This window comes from Typopeltis vanoorti, chromosome 3 (assembly GCF_054136105.1).
Source record: "Typopeltis vanoorti isolate ZY-2024b chromosome 3, IOZ_Tvanoo_1.0, whole genome shotgun sequence".
Classification (NCBI taxonomy): domain Eukaryota; kingdom Metazoa; phylum Arthropoda; class Arachnida; order Uropygi; family Thelyphonidae; genus Typopeltis; species Typopeltis vanoorti.
Window position 1 is genome coordinate 96,923,041 of NC_143551.1, and position 20,174 is coordinate 96,943,214.

At 38.0% G+C, this 20,174-nt stretch overlaps 1 protein-coding gene across 1 annotated transcript in view; it reads left to right on the forward strand.

The window, feature by feature from the left end:
* The window catches only part of LOC150108407 (reelin-like), a 920,570-nt gene that overhangs the window by 190,550 nt on the left and 709,846 nt on the right, over window positions 1-20,174 (forward strand). Inside the window, exon 11 of the mRNA XM_090390755.1 lies at window positions 8,095-8,216. Coding sequence (XP_090246881.1) covers window positions 8,095-8,216 — 122 coding nt within the window. The remainder of the gene's footprint in view (window positions 1-8,094; window positions 8,217-20,174) is intronic.

Here is a 20,174-nt window from a genome sequence, read left to right on the forward strand (position 1 = left end):
TTTAATTTACCTAGGGGCCCCAACTATCCTTAATACGCCACTGGTTCTGACTAATTTCTCTCTTATTCCATATGAATTTATTCAGTTGACTTCCTACCATACCTGCATTGTTAATTCTGTTGTCTATTTCCATATTTAATTTACTATCTTCAGTAAAAATCATGCCTAAGTAGCTGAAATGTTTCACTTGTTCCACAGGTTCTCCATTCACAACACAGTTGACATTTTCAATGATTCTGCCTATTTTCATTGTCTTTGTCTTTTTATTGCTGATCTTCATACCATATCTATTACAACAGTTATTTAATTTAGTCAAGGATTCTTGCAAACTTGTTGCGGATTTATTTAGAAGTATAATATTGTCTGCATAAAGCAAAGAGTTGACATTAACATTTCCAATTCCAATATCATGTTTAATACCGCTTTCCTTCATAATGTGATCCATATAGATAATGAATAACAGAGGGGATAATGTACATCCTTGTCTCACACCAGATTTTCCTCCATTTCTGAGCTTCTTCAACAAGCTCCAAAATATCTTACCACCTTCTTGATATTTATTTTCAATGTTCTTGCCAAAGTCCTCCCATGACTTTGTCTAGCTAATTTTACACAGTGTTTCGCTTTCTTACATTTGTCTCTGTATTCTCTAAGAGCACAAGCTGACTTATTTGCCAGGAACTTTTGATATGCTTTCTTCTTTTCCTTCACTGCCTCTTTAACTTCCTGTGTCCACCATGGAGTTCTAATTTTTCTATCCTTGCAGACAGCCTCACCACATGCCTCTCTGGCTGAATCAAATCAGAGTTTTCTTCAAGGTTTGCCACTGAATCTCCAAGGTTTGGTTCCTGTTCTCAAACTCTTTCATTTTTTTTTTCTTCAATAAACTTTGTGTATTTTAGTCTACAGTTCACATCTGAGAGCTGCTCAACTTTTATTCACTTTAAAACTTTCTTACATGTTATTCTTTTCAATATGTAAATTCAACTTTATCCTGCTCAAGACTAAATAGTGATCACTTTCAATTTCAAATCCTCTGTACAATCTTGTGTCCTGCACCATGGAGAAAACATCACTATCAAAACATCACAAGGAACATGGTGTTAGTAATAACCAGTCCATGTCCTGAGCAGAAATCCAACAGGTATTTGCCATTATTATTAGCTTTGCTCTTTTCTCCAAATTTTCCCAAAATATTTTTGTATATCTGACAATCATTTCCTACTCTGCTATTTAGATCCCCAACAAGGATCCTTTTTCATTGTGTCAGTTGCTTTTTCTAAAGCATCAAAAAATATCTCCACTTCTACCTGAGTAGAACTTTCTGTGGGACCATAGGCACAAATAAGTCTCATTGTTCAGTTCCCCATTCTGATATTAGCCCACATCGCTCTACTTGAGACTGCCTGCCATTCAAGAAGATTAGCCTCATATTTAGTGTCGAATACTATGGCTACTCCTTCTTTTCCTTGATTGTCATTTCCTGAATATAACATTTTGTATTTATTGCTCAGAAAGATCTCACCAGTTTTTGTCTTTCTTTGTTTTAGTCACCCCTATTATGTTGATCTGGTACTTATCTAATTGTTCAGCTAGCTCCATTTCTTTGCCATTCAGGCTTCTTATGTTGATAGTACCGATCTTTAACTCTGGTGATGTTGAGTTGGGGTGTGCTTTCAGATTTGTTCCAGTAGCTGACTTTTCGCTGTTTGCTCTGGTTTCCTGGTGAAAACAACTGGGGCCTTGTTTAACCGTGCGACGCCCCAGCCGCCAAGAAATTTTGTCATGTCATACCATCATTTTGTATATTGGTTTAAGCCAATGAGAATACAATTTGGTCGGCTAAATCCAAAATTGCCAGCCTATCCTCGTTCGTTTAGTATCCAGGTAGATACCCAACAGGGTGCACCACGAGTAGGTGAGGATTGGACATTAGGTCAGAAGCCCTGGTCGGTTCTCCGCATTCCTTTAAAGGTTATGTGGATTTGTCCTCTCGGTTATACAGCTTTGATCCTTAAGCACTCCTTCCTAATATCATTTACATATAAATTGAACAACAATGGCTCTGAAACTGAGTCCTGCAACACACCAGTAGTGACCTTTCTCTTTCGGGATACTGCACCTCCATATACAACTTTCTGATACTTATCTGGCAACCAGTCACTGATTCAACTCAGAAGTCTGTTATCATTCCTAACTATTTCAATTTATTTAAGAGCTGGTTATGTGACTGTCTATTAAAAGCCTTTGCAAAATCTAGGTACACCACTGTATATGCATCTTCCATATCCAAGGTATATGTCACCTTGTTATAATACATAAGTAAGTTAGTGAAGCATGATTTCCCCCTTAACAAACCCATGCTGATAACGACAGAGAATATTGCTGTTATCAACTCATTTCTGTATCCTATCTCTTACCAATCTCTCCAGTACCTTCACCACAACTCCAGATATATACAGACTGGCCTATAATTTGAAGCTGCAGCTTTATTACTACCTTTATGCAGTGGAACAATTTTACCCTCCTTCCACTCCCTTGGAACCTGTGCTACTGCATGATTTTTATTAAACAGGCATGCCAATGCTACTGCTAATTCCTTGGAACATTTCCTTTAGATATGTGGTGATATGTTATCAAATCCTGTCACCTTAGTGACATCAAGTTTATTTATTTCCTCAAATACCTCCTACTCACTTACAATTAAGCCATCCTCTCCTATACCCTCTACACTTAAGTTCCTCATGATTCCACCTTGGTCAAGATGAAACACCCTTATAAATTGATCACTGAATACCTCAATAATGTCTACTGCAGGAGTTACCATTCTACTATTTTCATCCATGAACTTCATCTTACCATGATCATTCTTCCATCTACTTGTCACACTGTCTAGGGTTTTTCTTTGCCGGATTTGCCAATTTCTGCTCATACTCTGCTTTCGTATTCTTGACTGACTGAGTCACTCTCCTGACATTATGCTCTTGATATAACTGATTATTACCATTATTCATCTTGTACTTCCTCCAAAGTGCTTTCTTTTTCATTGCAAATTTTTCCGCTTGGTAATACTATAAATTAAAGATACCAAGAAATTATATACTTCATTTAATCCTTTATTCAAGTATAAGCAAACAAAGTTTGCACCTAAAGTATTTTCAGGACTGTAGTAACTCGTATATAGAAGCTAATAACTTCACATCACTTGCCTTAGTATCCCATAAATCAAAGCACATATCCTTATGGGTATGTATAATGCTATGGATTATGGGAAGGATTGCTACCCAGACCGGTTTCGACTTTTAGTGAGGTCTCATCAGTGGTAGCCCGACCCAGAGGTGATATTAAGGTCGAAGTAATGTCAATGTGATGTCAAGTCATTAGCTTCTATATACGAGTTGCCCCAGTCCTGATAATTATTCAGGCACAAACTTTGTTTTCTTACACTTGGATAAAGGATTAAACCAAGTAATTTATCACCCATAATAATTATCCTTCCTTTGTTCACCAATCCAAGTTGTTTATACATTTCTACATCACCTCCCTCCACATTTCCAGGCCTATAGCAACATCCAACTGAATATGTCTTCCTCTCAACCTCCATATTACACAACACTGCCTCATAACCATTGCCGCGATTTTCCCCTTTCATGTTTACCTTATGTGGCCTCTATTCCCATTACAATATTATTTTCATTCGACCATGTTTGACTTATTCCAATGATTTTGGGGTGATTAAACTCAATCATTGAAACCATTTCATCCCCCTTATTTCTTATACTTCTGGCATTTGTTAACAAACTCAGCAGTTTCATTTTTAGGTCTATATCCTGTTCTATCTAAGCCATCTGTTGATTGTGTTTTCCCCATCACACCTGCCCAATCACCATTATCACCACTTACCACATATATCTGTTCAGTCCAGTGGCAGCCCGTACATAAGCACTGCAACACTGCAGCATCCCCGAAAAATTGAAATTTTGTTTATGTTTATAAATAATAACAATGCTTACAACATTATACACATGCAATACAGCATGCTAAAGGTTACAGCTTATGTTACGACAGTGATTGAATAATTAATAATGGAATTGTTCGATTAGTGCTTTAGATTACGAAACAAATGTACTGCGATCTAATGCAGTGTCGATATTATCATGTTCAATCAATCACAGTCAGACTCGCCGATATTCGTTTGCTCTTGTGATTGCATGTTACAAGTTATTCTGACACTGCTCGTTTGAGCAGTGTATCGTATGCTTGCGTGCGTTATTTCTGTGAGATACGAAACTTATTATTGATGCGCGTTCGTGGTGAGAGTGAACTATTTTTTGCAAATCTTATTTTATTTTGTTAAAATAACATATAATTATTTAAGTTAAGGGATATTATATCCCATATTGTTTCTTAGCCGAATAAGAAACTCAAAGAGTTTCGTGCCAAATATAGAAACTATATAAAGTTCGCCGATTCCAAGCGTAAGCAAATACCTGGATAGTGCAGCACCTGACCCTTGAAGGTAGTGCAAGCAGAGGCAACTCATAGAAAGGGTGGAGCAAGCTCCGATCACTATTCTTGATATTTACCCATAATGTGAACTTAACTCCTAGGAGCTGTATTATTGTTCAACATTATGAGAGAAGATCACTACTCAGACCGGTTTTGACCTTTTTTGAGTAGGTAGACCTAGTTAATACCAAGTTTGTAGCGAACAGAACTTAGATCCCTTCTATGAGAATTGCCAAGAGGTGTCCTTTTAAATTACTAATTATAATGAAGAGCCAAAGGCTTCAATTCAGCGACATGAACTTATTTAAGTTAAGGGATATTATATCCCATATTGTTTCTTAGCCGAATAAGAAACTCAAAGAGTTTCATGCCAAATATAGAAACTATATAAAGTTCGGCAATTCCAAGCGTAAGCAAATACTACTAATTATATGTTACTAATTAGTAATTAGTAACATATAATTATTTATTTATTATAGATACAAGGCTGAATTATGATGAGTGTCACTGTTGAAAATATGAAAAGAATTATATTTTTCAATTATCGTTACACGAAACAAATACACTGCGATCTAATACAGTGTCAGAATTAACGTGTTTGGCCAAATGCAGCCATCTCGCCGATATTCGTTTGCACTTGTGATTGCATGTTACAAGCCATTCCGACACTGCTTGTTTGGGCAGTGTATCATATGCTTGCGCGTTATTTTTGTGAGATACGAAACTTTTGTTATTTGTGTTTGTTCATGGTGAGGGTGAAATATTTTTAATAAAGCGATTTTTTAATATGTAAATTTATTTATTAATAAATTAGTTACTGATTAGGAAAAAAGAATTTTTATTTTGTATACACAGCACCCCACTTAAAATTTTCGCCGGCCGCCACTGGTTCAGTCTCAACTTCCCCACTCACATGGCAATATTACTCCATCTTCATACATACATTCACTGCCACTTTCAACATCCATTCTCCCTGTGCCATGTCTCCCTGACTACCTGAGCTCCCACCAATTTTCCTGTTCCTCTTGCATTCCCATTCTCTTTTCATCTCTCACACTCTACTATTTCCACTGCCATGCACTTCTGTCCCTTCAATACCACTCTCCTGATTTTTCCTTTCATCTCTTTCTTCTGATCTCTTGCACACATCACACACTGTACTTCCATCCAGCAACACCTTTTTCAGTACGCACACACTCCAAAGCCATTTAAATGCAACTCATCATGCCTGTCTAATTTTATTCTTCCCTCAAGCACATGCCATACATTATGATTATCTTTCTTGTTCATTTCTTTCTCATGTCCGGCCCCTTAATTATCCTACTCATTCTCCCACCTGTGTTGCAGACCTTATGGACTCTCTCAGTAACTAGTCTTCCGATTATGGAGTCTCCATATATTGCTATCCTGGAATCACTCGTTACCTCTTTTACTCTTTTTTTTCCTTTCATTCTGTTCTCTTCCAGCTCCAGATCTGTAGCTGGAAGGAAGGTCAGTGACTTTAGATACTTAGGTTCAACAATGAAAGAGGATGGTGAGGCAAGCACTCCAGCCATCTCTCTCCATTATACTGGAGAGAGATGGCTGGAGTGCTATGTGATAAGAGGGTGCCGATCAATCTAAAAGGCAAAATCTACAGGACAGTAGTGAGACCAGCTATGACATATGCTATGAAACTGTGGCCCTGAGGAAAAATAACATCAGCAGGATGGAGGTAGCAGAGATGAGAATGCTTAGCTGGGTGTGCGATGTGACCAGAAAGGATCGTCTGAGAAATGACTATGTAAGGGGAACGGTGAAAGTTACGAACTTAGGAGGCAAGGTTGATATGCTTTGGTCATGTGATGAGGAGGGTGGAAGAGTGTGTGGGAAGAAAGGTCATGCAAATGGATGTGCAGGGGAGGAGGAAGCGTGGGCGGCCAAAGAAGAGATGGAGGGAGATGGTGGAGAAGGACTCGAGGATGAAGAACTTGGATGTGGCTAGGCCCAAGACAGGAGGTTGTGGAGGAGACTCACTACATTCAGCGACCATTCTTAAGTGAGAAAACTGCAGAAGAAGAAGAGAAGATTCTGTTCTCTTGCACACTTTCATTAGTTTCCACTAGAGGTCTAACATCACTCCAAATATTCCTCATTTCATTTTTCATTTTCAATAACTGTTTCATTAAATCTTGCATTCTGGCAATTTCACTCTCAATCACTCTTGCAATCTCGCTATCTTTCGTTCTGCTGCACCTTACTTCAATTTTCTCGTTCATACTTTTTTTCACTCTCTTATTACTAACCTTTCACTTCTACATCTTTGCATTCTTTCACTCCCTTAGTTTCCCTAGCTTTTGTTTCATTTCTGTTTTTTTTTTCACTTTGTGACCGCCATTGTGTTATACTTAAAAAAGGCAATTTAAACTAATAAATCTGGAAGTTTTCATGCCAAAGTTCATGCAGGCACACTTTGTTATCTTCTACAAAAAGAAATAAAAAAGCCCAAATATTCATGAAATATTGCCAATTATTATTCAAAATAGCACTTATCTTTCCGGCTCTTTCTAACACTACACAATTTACAGACATCTAGTGGCAATTTCCTAAAACATTTTGACATAAATGTATCTTGATTGCTGCACCCCTCTCTCTCATACACACACACACACACACACATTTACATCCCATGGGAGATAGAAAATAAATAAATAAATAAATCTGCTAATTCCTAGAGAGTCGGAAAGACCATTTTAGCCCCAACTGTGAGAGACTGAAGGGTGGTCAGTCTCTACCCTTAGTCAATCAGAGATTGATGATGGCATCCAGTGAAGAGAGTATGGCAGACAACTGCCACCATCTTGTGGTCTCTAACTGTAATGCAGTATATTATCATCTAAATTAGTGTAGGTTCTACAGCGAATTTTCTTGAATTGCAGGATTACAAAACCAAGTTTCTGTTTGTGGGAGGGGATATTTGTCCATGCCAGAGATTAATAAACTTGGGAACTGGCTAAAGAAAAGCTTATAAAAAGTTCCTTTAGTCAGCAACTGGAATCATACTTAGAATTTTTTTTTTTTTCAAGCATCCTAGCTCAATAGATGCAAATGTAATTTCCTCAGAGCTACACAGGCCTTGTGTAAAAGAAAATCAGAATTGAAATTAATATATGATATCACCAGCAAGCTGCAAGTTTGAATCTTACTGTGGCATGGTTGTTTGTGAATCTTTTCATGATGGATGAATTTAATCAACTGCTGTGACTACCACTCTGCTTATTGGAAGCCTGAAGTAACGTGAAAAAATTATTAAGTTTGATCACTAGAACAGAATTTTTGGTTTGTCTTATCCCACTTTATGTCTTATATTATTAATGTACAATAAGTTTACAACATGTGGTGGTGAGATTGTTACAACGAAAATGTTACTTTCCTTTTAATAAACAGTGAAAATTTATGTCCGTATAATTAATGAAAATTCTTCATTAATTACATGGATTATGTAGTAATCTCTATAATGTCTTATGTTGTTGTCATTAAATTCTGTATTTATATAATACCAATCTTTTAGTTCTTTCCTTATTTTTAGTCTGTTTTGTATTTTAGGGGACAATAATTGTACTGTAAATAAGAATGGTGTAGCTCATGATGCACCAGTATCTGTCTATGTAGAAACTCAACCAGGAGATCAGGTGTTATTAGCAGATGTTATTCATATCTCTGGAACAGTAAGTATCTGTCTTCATATATGGAATTTTTTTTTTATCCCCTCCTATGTATGATTGCCACTGACATAAAAGTAGCAGATTCAAAATTAGGCAACCTTCACTTAACTTTTATTTTATTTTAACTGAGTTGGAGACTTCAAGAACAGTCTTAACCATTTTATTGCCAGTAATCTGTATCCAATGAAATTCTTCAAAAAAAAAAAAAAAAAAAAAAAAAAAAAAAAAAAAAAAACATTTTTTAAATTTTCATTTTAATTTTAAAACATTTTTCATCTATTACAATTACAGTTTTGTATGTAATATTTAATACATACTGCATTATACAAAGAAGAATGCACATTGTACTATATAATACTTTTATTATATTATAACATAATGTAATAAAGTGTCAAGCATGTCAAACTTCATTGAAGTCCAGCCAGTCAGCACCAACTCAATCTGCTGCAACTTCACCTTGGTAATAGCCAACAGACATTAAACTGGTGGAAACTGTCCAAGAGGATGCTAACTAGAAGAAGAGCAAACCTCTGGACATTATTACATGGTAGATGAGTTTCATTTCTTAGCATAGTACTACAAGTTGATATATTGGAAACTTAAAGTGAGCAAAAACCATGTTTCAACTTCAGACCAAATATCCAGTTTATATTTGTCCCATAGCTTTCATTAGCATGCTATGTGTACTTCGTTTTTAGAATTATTTCATGCATATTGGAAAGACTCAACATTTCTTTAAAAGAATCTAGCTTTAAATTGATAATTCTGTGGATTGGCCACTGGATAATATACTGGACCAAATATCTAATGGTAATGCTTTAGGAAGATTCCTAAAGTTCACTTAGCAAATCATTTTGCCACCACTGTTCTTCCAGGTGTTTCTGGAGGAGCATAAGTAGTGAAATATATGGGACAATGCCATAATCTTCATTTGCAGAAAGCTAAATGAAATTTTTCAGATGTAAGGCTCACTAAAGACTCCATTACTGTATATTCCATGTCCCTTTAAATTTTAACTCATCTTCAACAACTATGAAAAGGCAACTATAGAGAAAGAGATTAATTAATTGCTTTAAGTTAAATTAATTTAATTTAGATTTTTAGAGAAATAAATAGATTATATAAATTTTAGTGAAACTAAGTAATTAGATAATTAGATTAATAGAGAAAGAGATTAATAAATACAGAAATAACACAGTGAACCTAAAGTCTTCACAAATATACGTTGTCTTTGTTCCAGTTCACTTTATACTAAAACCTGAAAAATGGTAAATTCTATCGTATCCAAACAAGCAGCTGTGCTGTCTTATCTCTTGCTGAACCTTTTGGCTATGACTATCGTCATGCTTTGTCCCTTTTCTTATGTGGTTCTCGTACATTGTTACCTGCAGAAAAAGCCAGTCACTGGTTTATCTAGAAGGTACTTTTGTCATACACACCTTTCATACCATACCTTAAACACACTCAAATTCTCTGCAGACACCACACTCTCAGGCAAGGCATTCAAATCATTCACAACTCTACAGGCAAAAAACACGCTTTTCACTCCCTTGTTCACACCCTCCTTATACAGTTTCCAGGGATAATATCTTATTCTATATGATCTCCCACTGTTTTCTGTAAAACTTCTTCAACATTGATCCTATAACAACCCCTTACTAACTTGTCTCTACCATATCACTCCCTCTTCCTTTTATTCACTAGACTCTGTAGATTGCATCTTCTCAACCTTTCCTCATATTCAACATCCCAGAAGTCAGAAACTGCTTTAATCAGTTGCCTCTGGACCCTTTCCAACATCGCTTCATCCTTTTATAAACCAGGTGACCAAATCTGTACACAGTAGTCCATGTAGCCTAATCAGAGCCTTATACAATGGAACAAGAATCTCCTTACTTCTACAAGGCAGTGTCCTTCGCATCATTCCCAGAATTCATTGTGTTATCCTCACAATTTTGGCAATGTGTTCTCTAAGTTTTAGATCCTTATCCACCACCACCCCAAGATCTCTTATTTCCTCTGTCTCCAACAATATATTCCTACTAAGTGTAAATTCTACATCCCATCAATGTTTCCTAAAATTTAAAACATTATATTTTACGAAGGACGTCCAGAAAGTAAGTTCCAATGGGCTGTCAGAGAAACAAAAATATACTTACAAAAAATTTTACTGGAAATTAAAGTAGACATCTTTCACTACTTTTCTACATGATTTATGCCATTGTTCAGGCACTTATCATAATGGGGCACCAAGAGTTGTATACCTTCGTCGTAGAAGGTTTACCCGCCTGTGATACAAACCACATATTGACTGCTTCTTTGGCCTCGTCATTGTCTTGAAACTGCTGGCCACCATGGAAAGATTTCAGATGTTTGCACAGGTGAAAGTCACTTGGCACGAGGTCAGGACTATATAGGGGATGATGGAATTGTTCCTAGCTGAAGGTGGCAAGAAGTTGTTGTGTTACGCCGTCCGTGTGGGTAGGCATTATCATGAATCAAAAAAACGCCCCTGGTAAGCATGCCACGTCATTTATTCTGGATCGCACAACACAGTTTCTTAAGGGTTTGGCAGCACATACTCGCATTTATTGTGGAGCCAGCCTTGACCCAAGAAGTCTACCAGCAAAATTCCTTGTCTGTCCCAAAACACTGTACACATGATTTTTCGAGTGTAAACCGTTGTCTTCAATTTCATCTTGACTGGTGATGAGGTGTGCCTCCACTCCATGGAAAGTTGTTTGGATTCAAGGTTTGCATGCAACACCCAAGTCTCATCCCTGGTGACAAGTCTGCTCAGGAAAGCATTGTCATCCTCATGGTAGCATGGCAAGAATTCCAACGCACTGCCCAGCCGATTCACTTTGTGTTGTTCTGTAAGCAACTTTGGCACCCAGCTTGCACACAATTTCCATTAATTCAGTTTCTCCGACATAATTTCCTGAAGACATGAACATGAAACTTCTGGAAATTGCAGCATGAGTGACTTCATAGTGAATTCCCTATTCTGTCAAATCTTTTCTTCAACTGAATGCACCAAATCATCAGTCACTAAAGATGGTTGTCTGCTCCATTCATCATCATGCGCATCTGTCCTTCCTTCATTAAATTACCCATCTTCATATGATTGAATCACCCGCTGCGTGTTCTCCATAAACCTCAATAATTTGCCAATGAATTTCAGCTGCTTTAACGTTCCTCACATTCATGAAACGGATAATTGATCTAATTTCACATGCGGCGGGCGATTCGATTTTCTTAGATATTATAAACACACACCAAGAAGCATACGCATTGCAAGAATGTCTGAAAATGACACCAATGCCTTGCTAACGAATCAATAAACTCAGTACACATGCTCACCATTGTGATCGCAGCACTGCAGTGAAAATGTTTAAAAATGGAACTTACTTTCTGGATGTCCCTTGTACAACATTGAATTGGCATCTCCACTCCCATGCCAGTTCACTCAATCTATTCAATTTCAAGTCTTCTTGTATGACCACAACATCTGCTCTACTCTTCATAGTTCATCCCAACTTTGCATCATCTGCAAACAGTTGAATATCCACATCTAAATCCGAGATATAAAATAAATAAATATATAAATATTTATAAAAAGATTTTTAAAAAATAAGAAGAAATCCTTAGTTCATGCAGTGTACTAATGTGCTATAGGTTTACAACCTTTCCTGAGTGAAGTGACACAAAAAAATATTACTTTTATTATTATTATTATTATTATTATTATTACCACGGGCTACTCCAGGAGTCCTTAGACTCATCGAGGGAGGCCCTGAACATCATGTTCACACAGCTGTTCAACATTCTCACAGTATCTATCATACCTTGCCTTGAACTCGCTCACTGTCATAGCACCCACAACAGACTCTGGCAGCTTATTCCACTCATTTACCACTCTAAAAGTAAAGAACCCAGCTCTAACACCCCTGCTAACCACGCTCTTGCCCAGCTTCCATGGGTGTCCCCTAGTTCTCCCACCACCAGTCCTGATCTCAGAAATATCATCTGAATTAATCCTATAGAATCCTTTTAGCAATTTGAATGTCTCAATCATATCTCCCCTTTTTCGCCTATCAACTAGTTTCTGCAACCCGCAAATCTTCAACCTGTTCTCATATGGTGCATTCCATAGACCTGCTATCATCTTAGTCACTCGCCTCTGGATCCTCTCAACCTCCTCCCTATCAAGAAGGAACCGAGGTGACCAAATCTGGGCACAGTAGTCGAGAGGAGGTCTTATCAGGGCTCGGTACAGAGGTACAATAACTTGTTTTTCTCTGCTCGTCAAGGTATTTTTCAACAACCAAGTGAGTTGATGAGCTGATTTAGCTACTTTCGCAATGTGCCCCCTAAACTTCATCTCCCTATCCACCAACACTCCCAAGTCCCTGGCCTCATCAATCTCTTGGAGTACAGTTCCACCAATGTGGTATACTGCTGCTAATCTTTTCACTCCGAAATGCATAACCTTACATTTTGTCACATTAAATTGACATCCATTCTCCTTAGTCCAGAACTCCAATCTATCTAAGTCATCTTGCAAGACTTTGACATCTTTTGCATTCACTATCGCCCTACCCAACTTTGCATCATCAGCGAACAAATGAACTGTCCGACTTAGACCATTCCCTATATCGTTAATGAACAGATTAAACAGCAGTGGTCCAAGAACAGAACCCTGTGGCACACCACTAGTCAGGCCGTTTTTTGGACTCTACTCCTGAATAAACTACTCTTTGATATCTCTCCATCAACCACCCAGCTATCCATCTCACCAACCCTATATCCATTCCCATATGTTGTAGTTTACGGATTAGAATTCCATGTGGTATCCTGTCAAATGCCTTTGCCAGGTCCAGCAGTATCACTATAAACCCATTTCCCTTATCCAGTTCAGCCGTCACCCTGTTATAAAACTTGAGCAAGTTACTGAGGCATGATCTACCCTTCACAAAGCCATGCTGTCTTCTGTACAGTATCTCATTTTCATCAATCCATTCCTGTATTTTTCCCTTGACTACTTTCTCCAAGACCTTGACAACGACTCCTGATATGCTGATCGGTCGGTAATTTGCAACCATAGTCTTGGATCCTCCTTTATGCAGTGGAACTATTTTCCCCTCTTTCCACGCCTTCGGGACTAAGCCAGACCTAAGACTCAGATTAAACAACATGGTCAAGGGCACTGATAATTCATTAGCCGCTTCATGCAAGACCCGTGCCGGTATACCATCCAATCCCACAGATGTATTCACATTAAGGTTCTGTAATAGACTATTCACCTCCACTTCATTCATCACAATTCCCATATAAACTGATGGTTCCTTCATTTTTTCAACGTCACCACCTGGATGATATACTTTTGCAAAGTGCGCGCTCAGTAACTCCACTATATCGACTGGTTCAGTGAACTCTTTACCATCGTCATTCCTTAAAATCATTTTGCCATGTACAGTTTTTCTCTTGCTTGCAGCATATTGAAAGAACTGTTTGGGATTCTCTTTTGCTTACATAGCTAGTTTCCTTTCATAATCGGCTTTTGCTGTTTTTACCACACTCGTTACCCTTCTAGCCTGTACTTTATACCGTTCGTGTGCCTGCAGGTCACCCCTTTCTTTAAATTCCCTCCATAGTTGTTTCTTTTTTTGCAGCTCAAGCTTAATGGTGTTATTCATCCATTTAACCCCTCCTTGTTTCACTATTCGGACCTTAGGTATACAATCAGCCATAACCTCTTGTAAATGCTCTTTGATCACTTCCCATGCTCTATCGACGTCCAGCCCTTGCAGTTGTACATGCCATGGCACTGATCCAAGCAATCTCCTAAGCTTGTCATACTTGCCAGCATGGTAATTCCACTTATGCCCTGTCTTAATCACAAATTTCACACCTTTAGCCACCTCCCAGGTCAAGACCTTATGATCACTCTCACCAATAGGTGGCAACATGGTCATATTCATTACAGTCAAATTCTCAGATACTATTACCAGGTCAAGCACTCTCACACCCCTAGTATTTTCAATTACATGCTGTTTCAGATAGTTATCCCTTAATAATTGAATAAAATCCATTTCCTTCCTCACATGTGTCCTCTCCTCCTTCCAATCAATGTTACCATAGTTGAAATCCCCCATAATAATTACCCTCCTTCCACTCATTTCATCAATTTGTTTATGCATACCATCTCCACCATCTATTCCATCACCTGGTCTATAGCAGCACCCAACTGTATATTTTATTCTGCCAGTATCAATCTCACACCAAATAGCCTCAAATGAGCTCCTTTCACTATCCTGCAATACTTCAATTCTCCTTGGCTGCAGTTCATCAGCTATCATCAATAACACCCCTCCCCCCATTTTATTCTCTCTGTCCCTCCTAAACATACTATAACCTACACATTCTATCCCACTAACTATATCATCTTCCGTCAGCCATGTTTCACTATATTACATGTTTCTATATTACAAATTATAATTGTGGTTCTTCCTTCAGTCTCTTTCCATCCACTGCTGCTGGGTATAGGCCTTCCCCATAAATTTCCTGGTTGTCTCTCTCTCTCCATTACTAATATCCATGTTATGTCAAACCGTGGATGATCATGCCTCCATCTTTCTTCGGTGACCTTTTTTTCTAGTATTGACTTGGTACTTTTGTTTGTACTTCATTTCTTCATATACTTTTCTGTCCATATGTTAATAGGATATTGCACCCTTCTAATCTTCATATCGACTTTTTCAGTTGAAGGTGAGTTAGCCAGTCTTGTATGAAGGCAAGAGATTTTTCCATCCTGTATGTATGCAGATCGAGCAGAAAAACACATGCAATTTACAGATAAAAAATACTATTAATGGGTGTTAGGTGACATATAGATGGAGAATTAATTACGAGTAATGTGGATGGTGGGTTACCTGGAGTGGAGTGAAGTATAAGTTCTTGGGCTCCTTAGAGATGTTACATATAATAATAATTTTATTATTTCTACTCACTATTAGGTTTAATGGAGCATATATACATAATGTCGGTGTGGTTGACTGAGTGGTTAGCATATCCACTCTCCAGGTGAGGATGCACGGATGTTTGTGATTCTCCTACTAACTGTTTATGGAAAGGGCATCTATGATCCTTCCACTTCTCCTAGCGAAATTCTTCACTCCCAAAATCCAATGAGATATGAGAGTGACCATATAGCATCATAATGATGTCACATGTGAATAACTAACTATCATATACATAATTAAACATCGATCTTATATTTCATCTCAGTCACTGGGCCAGGGGAAACAATATTAAAATTGCAAACACACCCAAGAAATTGCATAAACAATAAATGGAAAATTTAGACTGAAAGCCAAAAGTCCTATAATGGGGGTGCCCTCTATTGGTGCTAATGATAGCTAGCATTAGCTGGTGGGGTTTCCAAAATCTTGGCAATTTAATACAACCATATTTATTAAAATTAGGTTGTTTTTTTAAAATCTGTTGTTGATTCTAAAATTAAAAAGTCTTTTCGGTTTGAATTTGTTGTAGTGAAGGAAGCATAGTAGTTTTCCATTTGATTCTGTGCAAGATATCCAAATAATGGTCAGCTAGACCTGACTGATAATGCTTATGGAGTCAAATGTATTTCTTATATACTAGGCAAATGCTAGCAGATCTTCTAATTTGACCATTATGTGATAAGTTGCAAGAACAATGAACTTTGCAAACACCTGGACCATAGAGAGGGGGATCCTTGGGAGAGCAGATGAGAGCAGCCAGCTTCAGAATGAGTTTGAATGCAGTGCAGGGATTGTACTTTTTTAGAGTTCTGGGTATTTCTTATGAGATGTCCTGGATATAATGAACATTGATATGACATTACTATAAGCTGCATGTTCAGAGGGATGTGAAGAGATGGGAGGAACAATTAATTTGTTGTACTGTATATACGAGGTAGTATCAAAAGGTTTCGAGACTAGGTTTGTAACACACCAACACGCCTGCACGCACAGTCAAAGGGAGCACCTACCTTCATAAATCAGTATGCCAAAAGACATCATCCTGTGTACATCGGGAGCTGTGCAACTGATGCTATTCTGACCACCTGCATTACCACATGGACAACAAGATAGAACAAAGAGCAAACGTGAAATTCTGCATGAAGCTGGGTAAATCTGCCACAGAGACGTTTGACATGATTTGGCAAGTTTATGGTGATACTGCAATGAGTCGTTCGAGATGTTTTGAGTGGCACGCGTGCTTCAAGAGCAGAAGAATATCACTGGAAGATGATGAGAGATCAGCGAGACCTTCAACGAACTCAACCCCAAAAAATGTCGAAACTATTCGGCAACTTGTGCATGAGGATCATCGGAGACACTCCACAACATTGCCGCCATTGTCGGTGTGTCATACGGAACAGTCCAGGTAATTCTCATGTGTGATTTGGACATGCGGCGTGTTTCTGCCAATTTCGTCCCCAGGCTACTGACCCAGAAGCAGAAGGAACACCGTGTCGAAGTCTGCCAAGAACTCCGTCAGCGTGCCGTGGATGACCCATCCTTCATGTTGATGAGCATTATACCAGTGACGAAACTTGGGTGTGCGGGTACTACCCTGAGATGAAGCAACAGTCTTCACAGTGGAAGAGCTCATCATCTTCACGACTGAAAAAGGTTAGGCAGGCCCGCAGCTTGACCAAGTGCATGCTCATCGTCTTTTTTGACATTCGCGGCATTGTGCATCGAGAATTCATCCTCAGGGGCCAGACCGTCAATAGCGAGTTCTACTGCTAGGTTTTAAGGCATCTGAGGGAGGACATTCGGCAAAAGCAACCAGATCTGTGGCGTGCGAAAAACTGGATGCTCCACGACGACAATGCACCTGTCACCGAGCTCCCCTCTCACGTGAGTTCCTCACCAGAAACAACATGATCTCACTTCCGCACCCACCCTACTCACTAGATTTGGCTCCTGCAGACTTCGCCCTCTTTCTGAAGATGGATCCAGCTCAAAGGTCACGGTTTTGACACCATTGCGGAGATTCAGCACGAATCACAGAAGGCGTTTGACATGCTTCGAAAAGAAGACATCCAGGACACATTCCAGAAATGACAAGAAGGCTGGGAGCACTGTATTGATATGCAAGGGGATTATTTTGAAAGTGATAGTGTGTAAACGTAGATAAATAAAGTAATTTCTCGTAAACAGAGCTAGTCTCGAAACTTTTTGATACCACCTCGTATATCATCATCATCATCATACATATCAAGGATTTAGGCCTAGCATGGCCTGTTCTGGCCTTAGAAGTCATCGTTGAATTGTTTAAGAGGACGTCATGGTTTTCTTTTTCCTAATGGCTTGTACTTTAAGGCTTTGGTAATCTTTCTGTTGTCATTCTTTGAACGTGTTCCATCCATTTATGTTTATATTTTTAAATTTTTTCTATTACTGGTTCTTGGTTTAATTCTTTTACATTACACGGTAAAATACGGTATCAAAAAGTATATATATATACCGTACCAGCTGGGGGGTGTCGCCCGATTAAACAAGGCCCCATTGTTTTCGCAGGGGAACCAGGGCAAACAGCGAAAAGTCAGCTACTCAAACAAATTCTAAAACACACCCCAACTGAACATCACCAGAGTTCAAGATTGGTACTGTCAACATAAGAAGCCCAAATGGCAAAGAAATGGAGCTAGATAAGGAATTGGATAAGTACCAGATCAACATAATAGGGGTGACTGAAATAAAACGGGCAAAAACTGGCGAGATCTTTCTGAGCAATAAATACAAAATGTTATATTCAGGCAATGACAATCAAGGAAAAGAAGGAGTAGCCACAGTATTTAACACTAAATACGAGGCTAATCTTCTTGAATGGCAGGCAGTCTCAAGTAGAGTGATGCAGGCAAATATGAGAATGGGGAACTGGACAATGAGACTTATTTGTGCCTATGGTCCCACAGAAGGTTCTACTAAAGTAAAAGTGGAGGAATTTTTTGAGGCTTTAGAGAAAGCAACTGACACAATAAAAAAGGAAAAGTTGTTCCTTGTTCGGGATCTAACTAGCAGAGTAGGAAACGATTGTCAGACATACAGAAATATTTTGAGAAAATTTGGAGAAAAGAGCAAAGCTAATAATAATGGCAAATATCTGTTGGATTTCTGCCCAGGACATGGACTGGTTATTACTAACACCATGTTCCAACATAAAAATGTGCACAAATTCACATGGAGAGAAGAGGCAAGGAATAAGAAAAGACCCATTGACTGTTATTGTTGATAGTGATGTTTTCCTACTGGTGCAATACACCAGAATGTACAGAGGATTTGAAATTGGAAGTGATCATCATTTAGTCTTGAGCAGGATAAAATTGAATATCATATTGAAAAGAAGAACGTATAAGAAAGTTTTAAAGCTAATAAAAGTTGAGCATCTCTCAGATGTAAACTGTAGAATAAAATACACAAATATTCAAGAAAGAATGAAAGAGTTTGAGAACAGGAACCAAACCTTGGAGATTCGGTGGCAAGTCCTGAAGAAAACACTGATTCATTCAGCCAGAGAGGCATGTGTTGAAGTTGTCTGCAAGGATAGAAAAATCAGAACTCCATGGTGGACACAGGAAATTTAAGAGGCAGTGAAGGAAAAGAAGAAAGCATATCAAAAGCTCCTGGAAAATAAGTCAGTTTGTGTTTTTAGAGTATACAGTGACAAATGTAAGAAAGCTAAACACTGTGTAAAACTGGCTAAACAAAAGTCATAGGAGGACTTTGGCAAGAACATAGAAAATAAATATCAAGGAGGTGGCAAGATATTCTGGAGGTTGTTGAAGAAGCTCAGAAATGGAGGAAAGAGTGCTGTAAAAGGAATTAGAGATGATAAAGATGACATGAAAACAGGAGAAAAAGTTATCCTTGAAGTACGGAGTAATTACTTCGAAAAATTGCTAAATGAAACAAGCAGTGATGACAGCACAGTGGTAAAAAACACTGACCAGGCATGCAGTCAGGAATACATATCCATACTTGAAGTAGAAAAAGCCATTAAATATCTGAAATGTGGAAAGGCAGCAGGAGTAGATGATATTCAACCAGAAATGCTGAGGTATGGTAGTATAAAAGTCTTCCAGTGGCTGCACTGCATAATTCAGAAGGCTTGGACAGAGGGACGAATTCCAGATGATTGGAGTAGAGCTCTAATAGTACCCATATATAAAAAGGGAAATAAAACTGAATCTGAGAATTACAGAGGTATTTCATTATTGAGTGTTCCTGGTAAGATATATGCAAGTATACTTGAGAAACGGTTGAGAAGGATTGTGGAAGAGAAGCTTGGTGAAGAACAAGTGGGATTCATGCCAAATAGAGGCTGTCAGGATCAGATTTTCACTTTACGACAGATAGTTGAGAAAAATCATGGAAATATAATAAAGATCTGTATTAAAGTTTTGTAGATCTGGAAAAGCATATGACAAGGCACCAAGAGAGAAACTATTCAAAACGCTACAGTTATGTAGTATTAATGGGGGGATTATATCAAGCGATACTTAGTCTTTATTTGAGTTGCAAGTAAGCAGTTAGAATTTAAGGAATTATAGGAAGATGGTTTGATGTTAAATCTGGTGTCAGACTAGTTTGTTCATTATCCCCTCTGTTATTCATTATCTATGTGGATCACATTATGAAGAAAAGTGGTATTAAAACCTGATATCAAAATTGTAGGTGTTAATCTCAGCTGCTTTATGTGGATGATGTTATACTTCTAATAAATCTGCTAGAAGTCTGCAAGATTCCCTGACTAAATTGAATAACTGTTGTAATAGATATATTATGAAGGTCAGCATTAAAAAGACAAAGACAATGAAAATAGGTAGAAACATTGAAAATATCAAGTGCATTGTGAATGAATAACGTATAGAACAAGTAAAACATTTCAGCTACTTAGGCATGA